Below are 12,142 nucleotides of genomic sequence, written 5' to 3' on the forward strand. Positions count from 1 at the left end.
TTTGTGATATTTTACAGGGAAAGATCTGATTTTAAGGGCTATTGGTGGTTTATTGTAGGCTAGGTTTTTTTTTGGGGGGGTTATTTTTATAGGGCTATTAGATAAGGTGTAATAGTCTAATAGTAATGTTAGTTTAATTTTTTTTTCATTTCACAGGTAAGTTTTTATTTATTTTAAGATAGGGATCTTGTAATTTTAATTTAAAGTTAGGGTTTTTTTAGGTTTAGGGGTTAATAGTTTAATTTAGTTTTTGGCGATGTGGGGGGCTGGCGGTTAAGGGGTTAATACGTTTATTTAGTGGTAGTTATGTGGAAGGCCAGAGGTTTAGGGGTTAATTACTTTATTTAGTGGCCGCAAAGTCGGGGAGCAGCGGAATAGGGGTTAATATATTTATTATAGTGTGGGCAATGTTGGGGTGCGGGGAAATAGGGTTTAATAACTTTATTATAGTGGCAACGATGTTGGGGAGCGGTGGCATAGGGGTTAATAAATTTTATTAGTGGTGGAGATGTCTGGAGCAACAGATTAGGGGTTAATAACTTTAATATAGTATTTGTGATGCGGGAGGGCCTCGGTTTAGGGATTAATAGGTAGTTTATGGGTGCTAGTGTACTTTGTAACAGTTTAGTTATGAGTTTTATGTAACTACTGGTCTCAGATGGCGATACGGAACGTGTCGGTATAGGCTGTAACGCAAGTTTTTTAGCCTCACCGCAAAACTCGTAATGGCAGCGCTATAGGAATCCCATGAAAAAACTTAAATTTTTTGAGTGCGACTGACGTTGTGTTACAGGCTAAAAGGCTTGCGGTACAGCTATACCGACAAGACTCGTAATGGCTGCGTTACTGTTTTAACACTAAAATTAAAATTTTTTCAGTGTTAAAACACGAACGCAAACTCGTAATCTAGGTGAATGTTAGCCTGTTCTATGGCGATTTACCACCTTGGTGCAGCTTCTTTTTAGCCCATTAATGCTTTTCACAGAGTAGAACTTTCCTGTAGCTTATCAGTTTGATCCCACCTATTAGTCAGTTCAAAGCCGAAATACCAGGCAATTCTCCTCTGAACATCATTGGGCCACTTCAGTGAGGTGTAGCCATATTTCTTTAAGCACACTGAGCAAGGAGTCCATGCCTTTTAAGGAGACAATACACACAGAGAGAAGTGAACTCACTGGAATGAACAACCACCTCAATAACTTGTTAGCCTGTTCTATGGTGATTTACTACCTGAGTGCAGCTTCTATTTGATAATAGAAGTAAATTTAAAACTTTTTAAAAATGGTATTCTCTGTCTCAATCACAAAAAAACATTTTTGGGTTTCATAATATATCCCTTTAATATAGGTTTAGGGAGGGACTAATAGAGGTAAACGGAAAACGAGATATGTGAGTTTTGGAAGCACCATAACTTTTACAGCCATGATTAGTTCATCCAAGTATATTTCTATGGGAACACTAGACAATTACTAAAACATCACACTCAATATCAATTTGCATCAATGGTGAATAGTTTTCATATTTCAGATGTTTTTATATAGCCTGTTATTCGCTTGAATGATTCTTGGGCATACTTGGCTGCTATCTAGAGAATGTCATAAAGTCGTATTTGTATCTCTTGAGTTCCAAGAATTAGAAAGTGTTATCTTTCAGCTTGGATAATAAAGATATGTTGGCAAAACTAATCTTGTTGCATTCCGTGTAGTAGCATTTCATTTGTTTTCTTCTTTATACATGCAAAGTAAATCTCATTGAATTATTAACATTCATAGGTCATAATTTTCAATAATGGTTTCTCCACAATAGAATATCCATTAGGCTACAGTCTCAAAATAGATGATACTCCTCATTCTTGCATCCATTATAATGAATCTGAGCAGAACACAGCTATGTTCCGATTGGGTGCTGCAATGTTTTCTTAGCCTATGTGTTTACCTCTTCACATGGGTTAAAGGGACAGTATACACTCATTTTCATATAACTGCATGTAATAGACACTACTATAAAGAATAGGTTGCACAGATACTGATATAAAAATCCAGTAAAAAACTGTTTAAAAACTTACTTAGAAGCTCTCAGTTTAGCTCTGTTGAAAAGGTAGTAGGAAAGCCCACTGCAAGTGGCAAATAAGACCCTCCCCCTTCTTTTGCATATGAAAAGACCCTTTACACAAACAGGAGTAAGCTGGAGTAGGTAGCTAATGGTATTCTCATAAAACTTTGGGGCTTGGTTAGGAGTCTGAAAATCAGAGCAATGTTATTTAAAAATAAGCAAAACCATACATTTAAAAAAACAAAACAAAAAAACAACAACTTTATAGGATATATAAATAGATCATCTACAAAACATATGCAAAGAAAAAATGGGTGTATAATGTCCCTTTGAACACGTAGATTAGGGCTATAATGTTTGAATTAGATTGTCCCCTTAATATTGATCAAGCACTATGTATTGCATATAACTTCAAATAACTATAGACCTTATATATTCATATATATAAAAAAGATGGCGTGAAATACATGTGTACTGTACTCTCCCATATTTGAATAACTAGGAAAATCGACTCGAGTCACACGAACAGCTGTCCCTGCCCACAGACCGTTAACCACTCCCACGTCCTGCTCGCTCTTTCGAGCGACTCTTGCAGTTCTAGGAATGCCAATTGGGACGAAGCACATAGGTTGTAGAAAACAGATCCTTGATAGACAGTTGCGTTTACCAATAGAATTGCCAAACTCGCGACCTGTAAGCATAAGAGTTCATTCGAAGATGTACGCCAACCAATCATAGTAAGGATACGTCACTGCGCGTGATGAACTGAATATAAAAAGTCGACTACGCCGTACACACCTTGCTTTACACAGTATGGCCGGCGATATTAGCTAGCGATCGCTCTGCCGTTTTCTCTGTAACGGGGAAATAAACGAAAACGGGAAACAAGAGACTGTTCTGGAGAAACGCACTACCCATCAATACACAGGAACACTCGTTTAAATAAACTATATATCAAAAAGCGACGTCCATTATTTAAGAAAAAAAGTCAGAATTAATATAACTAAATTCTATTTTTTAAATAAAAAAAAAATTAGAAAACTAAACAAAAAAAAAAAATCGGCGTTGGAAAACTTTGAAAGTCCATATTTTTTTTCCGTTTCTCGTAATTTTTTTCTGCGTTGTCGTTGTCTCTCCGGCTGCGAGAGCAGAAGATGGAGAGTGTCGCGCACTTCTTTGAGGGCACCGAGAAGCTGCTGGAAGTCTGGTTCAGCCAGCAGGATGAGAGCAAAGGATCCGGGGACCTCCGAGACATCCCAAGGTGCGGACCCCAGTATTTATTTTATTTATGGGGGGTGTGTAAAATGAGGGAATATTAAGGGGAGAGAGAATAACCCTTTGACTGCTAGAGACAGCTGCAACGCAATGCGACGTCATTCGCTAAAAGACCCTATGGCGGGCAAAGGGTTATCATTGCATTATACTAGGACATAATTAAATATTTATACTGCTAAAATTATCTGCTTTACCTACTATGCCGACTCATTAATATTGGTTTGACGGCTTATGGCCATTCATTCTGACGCCCCCATGACACAAGCTGTCATTTGTTACAATGTTAGTCATTTTAATTCCTATTTGTCAGTGCACGTTTCATTGTATGAATAGGTAACTCCCTCTGCCTAGGCTCAGCTCGTCTTCTGCAGTAAATGCCATGGGAATGAGCAGTGCGCTTACTGTATACTGTATTTATTTTTCAGTTAAATCCAAGGTCATGTTTTATAGGTTACGGTTATATAGGTGTTTAGGTTGCTTTAAAGTGATCCTTATGCTCATGACGTGATGTATCATACAAATGGCTATCAGTGAGTGGGTTTCACTTAATAGGCCTTCTAGAAAGCTGCAGATGTCAGGAGGTAATGGTCGCAGTACACTACCCTGCCTACCCATGTGCTTACTGCAGGCTGAGGGGGAGGGGCGCGGATGCATGCCACGGACTGACACTCCTGGCGGGGAGCAGGAGCTAACTTCCATTTTGTTTCCATTGATTCAGCATTTTATATGGAGGGTTAGCCTGATTTTTTTTTTTGAAAATACCTTAATCTATGTAGCATCTTGTTTTAGTGAATCCTAAATCTGACACCCTTCGTGCCAAGCTAGAGATTATCAGAATGTTTCGACGTGCCAATGCGTATTAGATCTGTAGGGGGATTTTTTTGTAATTAGGCGTATAAATGTTGTGGTTGAGGGGGAGAATTAGCTAAACTTGTGCTATAAGCTTTTTTTTGTTTCAGTACTTTTACATACAGTATTGTCACGTGTATAACGTGACAGGACACGTGCACTACTGAAAAAAACGTTTATAGTCAGGGCCCAGGGTTTCAATGACAGGCAGTTTTGAGAATCTACAATTAAATTATGTATATAGTTAGTAAATAGTGGTTTATCCCCTTAGGCGGTTTTAAATATAAATGTTACATATTTCATGCTTCTGCCAATGTGTTGCTGGTACTAGATAATCTGGGTTTGATCAGGTGATTCATACATTTTAACCCAGTGGCAGTAACTGTAATACAAGTTTAATTATTAGGACACAATTACCCTAAAACAGCTTGATAGCCCACCCAATAAGCTTCAGTTTAAAGGGATTGAAAGGTCATAACTGAAATGTGCATTTCAATGTGAAATAGAAACATTTTTGCTATATACGTCCATTAGCAAAATTATTTGTTAATTATTAGTTTTTCTGCGTCATATGCTCATATCCTATCCTCGAAGGCCTGTGCACCAGTATTCAACCGGCAGACCTCAGTAGTGCCTTTTTTATGACAAATTAAGTCTTCACAGAAGCAATACCACACCATCTTCGTCTCTCTAAGGTTGAATACTGGTGCACGGGCTCTCTCAGGATATGTGCATATGCCACAGAAGAAAAACAGTAAACCATTTTGCTAATGGAAGTATACTGCAGAAATGCTTCTATTTCACATTGAAATGGATAAATGCACATTTCAATTTTTACCTTTCTATCCCTTTAACCTTATGATGCCCTCAATTGAAAATTAATGTAGAAGTCTTCTGTAGAACCAATCCACCATAAAACTACTGCCCAAGTCTATATTCATAACAACTCTGTGAATGCCTTTAGTATTTTTTTGGGTACTATAATTTTGTTGCTTTTACTAAAAGGCACAGGTGTAATACAAGCCATAAATTGACATCTGTACAAATAGTAAAGTCCTGCACAATTATGCATACAGTAACATTTGTAAATATATATATTTCTACAGTGACCTTATCAACATGAAGATATTTAGAACCAAATGTATGTGGCAGCTGCCTTTTAGGATATTTTAATACAAGCCTTAATCAGGAAAAACCTAAGTTTTTACAGAACTGTTTTGAAAGTGTAGGTGAACTATTTTGCATTGGGTATCTTTTTGTGCTTGTGACTTAGCTTATCTTTTATATGACTTTAATATATCTCATTCCTTTGTGTTGCCAGGAAGAACGGTGAAATAGGGAGTCATCCACATGCTTTTGTCAGGTGCAAAACTTAATGTGTGGGGATTGTAAAATTTTCTGGGTCATAAGCATGAGTGCACTAGGTTTGAACACGTTGCCAAATGGCTTACCTCTTTAGGTTGCCCATATATGGGGAGACGTCGGGTAGATGATTTGTGGAGGGGCCAGCAGTTCCCCTGCATCTCTGGCAAGCATGATTGTCAGTTGATATGGTATAAATGCTTGGAGTTGATGTCAGTGAATTAAATTACATCTTTTTCATCTTAAAGGCAAAAGGAAACACATTTAAGTTTAAAGGAATTGTTTTGTAATTTTAAGATGGATAAATTTGTGTGTATATATATATATATATATATATATATGTGTGTGTGTATGTATATGTGTATATATATATATATATGTGTGTGTATATATTTATATATATATATATATATATATATATATATATATATATATATATATATATATATATATATATTTTTCTCACATAGGTTTCAAAAATATTTTGATTTGGCAGCATGTTGGAATCTATGTAAAATTAGCGAGTTTTCTTATGTTGCAGTGCTCCTGGTGGTGGTAGTGAGATACAGGTACAAATCCGAAATGTTAAAATCCATTATTCCGAAAATGAAGACTTTTTCATTAATAAATATATATATATATATATTTTTTTTTTTTAAATGGCATCTTCTTTGCCTGTTTTTTTTTTATTTATTTCTAAAATGCTAGTCTATTACCTTTCTGATTACAGTGCTGTGCAGTCTATTTTTTTTAATGTAAGTATTCCATAAATGACCTTATAAATTGCCCCCCCCCCCCAACTTGGCTCCATGCTACAGATGCAAAAATACAAATTATCAAAAATATAATCCTTTTCCAGTCTCAAGCAGTTTGGATAAAGGTTTTTGTACCTGTACTTGGCAGTTGTATACGTAGTGCTGAATTATTGTATTTTAGTTTTTGTTTTGAAAATTAAGTTTAGCTTGTTTGAAGGGATATTCTATACATATTTTATGTATCCAATTGCTTGTTAAAATATTACCATAGCTGCTTCTGCAGTGTTGTAACATGAGAAAGTTCTTAAAGGATCAGTTCACTCAGGAAATGGAGTTTCATTAGCCAGCAATACCTTTTTAAACAAGTAAAGTAGACGAATAAGCTTAAATATTGTAATATTAAAACTTTTTTTTTTTAATCTGTTCTATCTTTTCTAGCCGTTATACTAGATTATCTTGGAACACCCTTATAAAAAGGGCTGTGCAACAAACCTTTATTAGCGCTCCCTATGACCAATCAAGTTTTGCTTATTAGTTATATGTAAATTATAGAAATTTTGCAGAGTGCAATCTGTATGTAATAGGCATGTGCGATACATCATTTATATAAAATATCCTCATTGTTCCCCCACATTTTTAACAGATCCTGGGGTATGTCACAGGGGTTAGAGATATGAGGGAGTTGATATAAAAAAAATACAATGTCTGTTACACCACCGCTCTCCCCTCTACGTTGTCACAAGCTACACTAAGCCCTGATATTAGTAATACACAAACTGAGTAGAGTAAGTTATTGCTGACTAAGATTTTGCAGTGAACATGCCAAGATTAGTTGTCATGAAATTGAATGATGCTAAGAAGGTCCAGGTAGTAGCTTCCATACACAGTAAGGGGCATAGGGATCCTCGCACTAGATACCGGATTTGCACCGGGGGCATGGAGAAATTCAAGGTAACGCGCTCTGTGAAGCCTTGCACGGCTAAAGCAGTGGTACTGTGCATGTGTAGGTCAGACCACAGGGTGCAGTATGGTCGCGTTGTATGCAATTTAGCAGATTGGAAGGGACATTTATTTATTTATTTATTTTTTAAGTTTGTGACACCACCAGCAACATGAGGGTTGATATTCCACTCAAAATATTTTAATGCATATAATAAACAACTAAGCTAAGCGCTGATGAACATGGACCCGCTTTTATTGAGCACAGGTCCATGTTTACACTAGCGGCAACGTCATCTTGAGGGCAGGGGCATGCGCTGAAGGTAATGAGACCTCTGCTAAACATCCGTATAGAAAATATTGAATGGGGTATAGGTTAAGCACTTTGGAAACAGATATCAAAAAAGATTTTTTAATAACGAAATTGAAGTTTACTGTTTATTAAACACTGATATATGTAATTATTAAAGTTATTTGTTTAAAATGTGTTAAAATTTTGGTTAAACTGTCCATTTATGTTTGCAGGAACTTGTCATATCAGTTGCTGTTTATCTCGCTCTTCCGCGCTCGCTCTTTTGCTCTCTTCCTAATATACTTTGCACTTAAAAAATTAGCATCTTTTTTCCGGTTGGATGATGCAGACAATACTCTATGGCTTCAATAATGGTATATGCAGCGTTAAGATCATTAATTTAGTTACAGTATTGACAAATTCAAACAAGGTCACAAAGGTAACTTATCTTCTTTCTTAGACCTTGCATGAGTTTATGCCTGCTCAGACCTTTTTATCAGCAGTGAATTTATCACTTTTTTTTATAATGTATGGGTCATGCACATAATGTTGTCCACCCATCTGATTAGCTGACTTTAAAATTAATTTAAAGGGACATAAGTACCAAAATAGAATATGGAAGCAATAGTAACATATCTGTATGTTTAACTGCATAGCAGGGGATAGTCCGCTCAAGAGCAGCAATTTATTCCTAGGGCCGAGCTGAACATAGCTTGGGATTTGTTGGCTGCACACACATACCTCTTGTCATTGGCTCACCAGACTTGCTCAGCTGTTGTACACATTTTACTGGCCAACAAAAAAGCTGTGTGGTAACTATCTCTAGAGATGGAATAGTTACTGGCTGATTGTATCAAGTTAAACATTCCATTTTGGCATTAAGAGTTCAAAGAAAAATCTATATTTTTTGCTTTTTAAACTTTTGTATAAGTCTTTCAGTATTGCAGCATATATTTGCAGCTCATATGCAAATTTGTTGAACGGCTGCAAAAGAAACTTGTAATTATGAAGCTTTACTGGTGAGCTTGCGTTTTGAAATGTTGGGTGAATAATATATAGAATGTTAGTCCAGATTTTGCGTATATATTTAATATCGTGTAATTAATCACAGACAAGCAAGTACATCTTTAGTCTTTAAATCAGGGCTCGACAAACCCAGAAGCCAGGGAGCCACTGGCTCCTAGAACTTTATCCCTGGCTCCTAATTTTTTGAGTTATTCTCCATATATCTATATGAAATTACCTCTGTCTGGCTCCTAAATATTGTTACTGGCTCCTAATTTTTAAACAAATTTGTCGAGCACGGCTTTAAATAATCTTGACCTCCTTATTAACCCCTTGACGGCGATGCTGTCCTGGGGATATTTCTGCCGCAATCTCACTAACAGTGGCGAGATTGTGCTATTTCTGCATGCCCCACGTGTGGGGCAGTGCAGAAACACTGTGTCCCCCTCTGCATCAGGTAACGATAGTGCCGATAGTTTGTGCTGTGGGAGGTGGTAAAAAGCAAATGTCCACAGCACCAGAATCTTGAAAATATTTAATATAGACTTAATTAAGATCAATATAGACTTAAAGGGACACTGTACCCAAAAATTTTCTTTCATGATTCAGATTGAGCATGAAATTTTAAGCAACTTTCTAATTTACTCCTATTATAAAATTTTCTTCATTCTCTTGGTATCTTTATTTGAAATGCAAGAATGTAAGTTTAGATTCCGGCCCATTTTTTGGTGAACAACCTGGGTTGTCCTTGCTGATTGGTGGATAAATCCATCCACCAATAAAAAAGTGCTGTCCAGAGTACTGAAACCAAAAAAAAAGCTTAGATACCTTCTTTTTCAAATAATGATAGCAAGAGAATGAAGAAAAATTGATAATAGGAGTAAATTAGAAAGTTGCTTAAAATTGCATTCTCTTTCTGAATTACAAAAGAAAAAAATTGTGTACAGTGTCCCTTTAAGGTTTTCAAGATTCCGGTGCTGTGGACATTTGCTCTTCACAGTTTTTCTACTTGGGGTTTTACCTACTGTCGTCACGGGCACCCTATTCAGTTGTTGCTGTTACATTTTCTGATGTTTGTGCTGTGGGAAGGTTCAGGAGGGAGGCAGGTGGGTGGCACATCGATTGAGGGGGCGGAAATGGGCTTGACGCGGCGGGAAAGGGTGGGGCTGCTACATAGCAGAAACAAAACCCTAAGAGAGGAAAAACATATATACAAACTAAACAAAATATATGCAAACTGAGTACTGGCAGACAGCTTCCAGTACATAAAATGGCAGACATTAATTAGAGGGGGAGGGTAAGAGCTGTTTTGGAGGGATCAGGGAGGTCGGAAGGTAAGGGGTTAATCCTACGCTGCAGAAAATAATAAAAAAAAAGACTTCACATTGGCAAACTGGCTGACAGTACCTAAGATGGTTTTGACCAGTGGAGGGGGTGAGGGAGGGAAGAGAGATGTTTAGGAGAGATAAGTTGGTGGAAGGATAATCTTCATACTAAAGCTAAACTTTACCTTACAAGCTACCTGATTAACCCCTTAACTGTCAAGAATTTCAGAGCTGTAGTGCGCAGCTGCAGTTAGCGGCGTAATTGCCAAAAAGAAATGGCAAAGCCATCCATGTCTATCTGAACAAAGGTGATCTCAGAGAAGCTTTTACAATCAGTTGTCGGGATTGACCAAGAGTTATGTAAATCATTTCAGTAAGATCTCTAAAGTTTGTGAAAAAGTAAAAAAAATAAAAATAATAATCGTATTTTTCAGCCAAACGGTGGCAGGAAATATACCAAAATGGGCCTAGATCAATTCCTTGGGTTGTCTACTAAAAAAAATATAGTTTTTGATATTTAAATAAAAAACGAACAAAAAAAGGATCTTTTTCTGTTTAAATTAAGTGATGGTAAAAAAAATATGCTAAAAATGCTCTGGTCTTTTGAGGAAGTTTTTCCTCTGAAATGCCTGGTCCTTAAGGAGTTAAAGGGACATTCCAGTCAAAATATAAATATACATAGATGAATTACATCTTTGAATAGAAACATAGTTGCAATATAAATGTATTGGTAAAAATGCTTCTAGTAAAAGTTATCACTGTTTTAGTGTTAGCATTTTTCTCTGCACGTGACGCATAGCTAGATATTTTCACTGCACCCACATTTTAAATAATGCAGCTGCTCAGATCATCAATGGGGCTTTTATCATGTCAGCAAATAACAAATTGAGTCATTAACAGATGGTACAAGCACTTCAGGCTCTCTGAGCAACTGCTGTGTTTTAAATGCTGGTGCACAGTGCATACTTAAATACACTTTTGAAACAGCTATAACTTTTATTAGAAGCATTTTTGCTAATGCATGTATATTACACAATTGCTTCTGTTCAATACCGAAATGCACCCACGTGTTTTCCAATTTGGGCTGGAATATCCCTTTAATGGTCAGCAGCCTGCTGCTTAGTGTGCAGGATCTGCTAAGATATAAAAAGATATGGGTTGGAGAGTAGTGAGCAGCAAATGATGGCAGTGAACATGCTGCTCTTAAAATGATTATATTGCTATATTTATGCTGGCCTATAAATGCTGCATTTAATTAACAGACAGACTGGAGCCAATCTATTGGGCACCTAGTTAACATTTCTAGTCACCATGGTGACCTTTATTTGCTATACTCAGACTTGTATAGTTATAAATTAAGTCTTTGTTTCTTTACAGGTTTGAGTGGGACAAACTTTTGGAGAATGTGCATTGTTTGATCATAAGTGTGACAAAAACTGACAAGCAGGAAGCTTATGTACTCAGGTATGTTTTTTTTAAGACATCTTCTGCTCCCCCTCCCCCAATTAAATTAGTGTCTGATTATATAAAGAACATGTTCCTACTTTCTTCATATCTCAATATTTATGAGGTTTGCGAATATAAGTGGCATCCATCACAAATATTAACAAAGTAACAGTTCAACTCAAGTACCAGAATCCATAATAGAATATATAATAGTGACCAAAAATCAATATGGAAACCATATAGTAAGCAAGTTTGTGGCAAAATGAGTTTTTTTTTTTTATACTTTTCGTTTTTCATATATGTAAAGATAATTTTGAAAGCTCTTTTCAAATGTGCTGTCCCAAAACCATGAATAAAGTTGTAAGTAATTAAGTTCTAAAATTTAGCAGAATTCCTAATTTTCGGTTTAAACTCTCTTCAGAACACTTTTTATTTAATTCATAGACACCCCTTACCTGTCTTTTTAAAAGTGTTAGCTGGCTGTTTAGAATGGAAATAAACTTGTCCATGTTTGCTCTTATGATCTACTGATATGGTACAAATGAATCACAGGTTATATGGTTCTCCTTTTCTCTGACACTGTATATGGAATGATGTAACTAATTGATATGTTTGTCGGTTTAGTTCTTTATCTGTTCAGAACTGCATGTTCTCTGTTGGACTACATTTCTTAATGAGATATATATATATATATATATATATATATATATATATATATATATATATATATATATATATATATATATATATATATATATATATATATATATATATACACATATATATATATATATACACACACACACACACACGCATGGGTTAGGTTCCAGAAGGAATGGTTG

General features: G+C 36.0%; 1 protein-coding gene across 1 annotated transcript in view; it reads left to right on the plus strand.

Moving 5' to 3' along the window:
- Window positions 1–2,851: 2,851 nt before the first annotated feature.
- The window catches only part of AMD1 (adenosylmethionine decarboxylase 1), a 58,053-nt gene continuing 48,762 nt past the window's right edge, over window positions 2,852–12,142 (plus strand). The window contains exons 1-2 of the mRNA XM_053710860.1: window positions 2,852–3,313; window positions 11,232–11,318. Of these exons, the coding sequence (XP_053566835.1) occupies window positions 3,207–3,313; window positions 11,232–11,318 (194 nt within the window). The 5' untranslated portion in view covers window positions 2,852–3,206. The remainder of the gene's footprint in view (window positions 3,314–11,231; window positions 11,319–12,142) is intronic.

Source organism: Bombina bombina, chromosome 4 (genome assembly GCF_027579735.1).
Source record: "Bombina bombina isolate aBomBom1 chromosome 4, aBomBom1.pri, whole genome shotgun sequence".
Classification (NCBI taxonomy): Eukaryota; Metazoa; Chordata; class Amphibia; order Anura; family Bombinatoridae; genus Bombina; species Bombina bombina.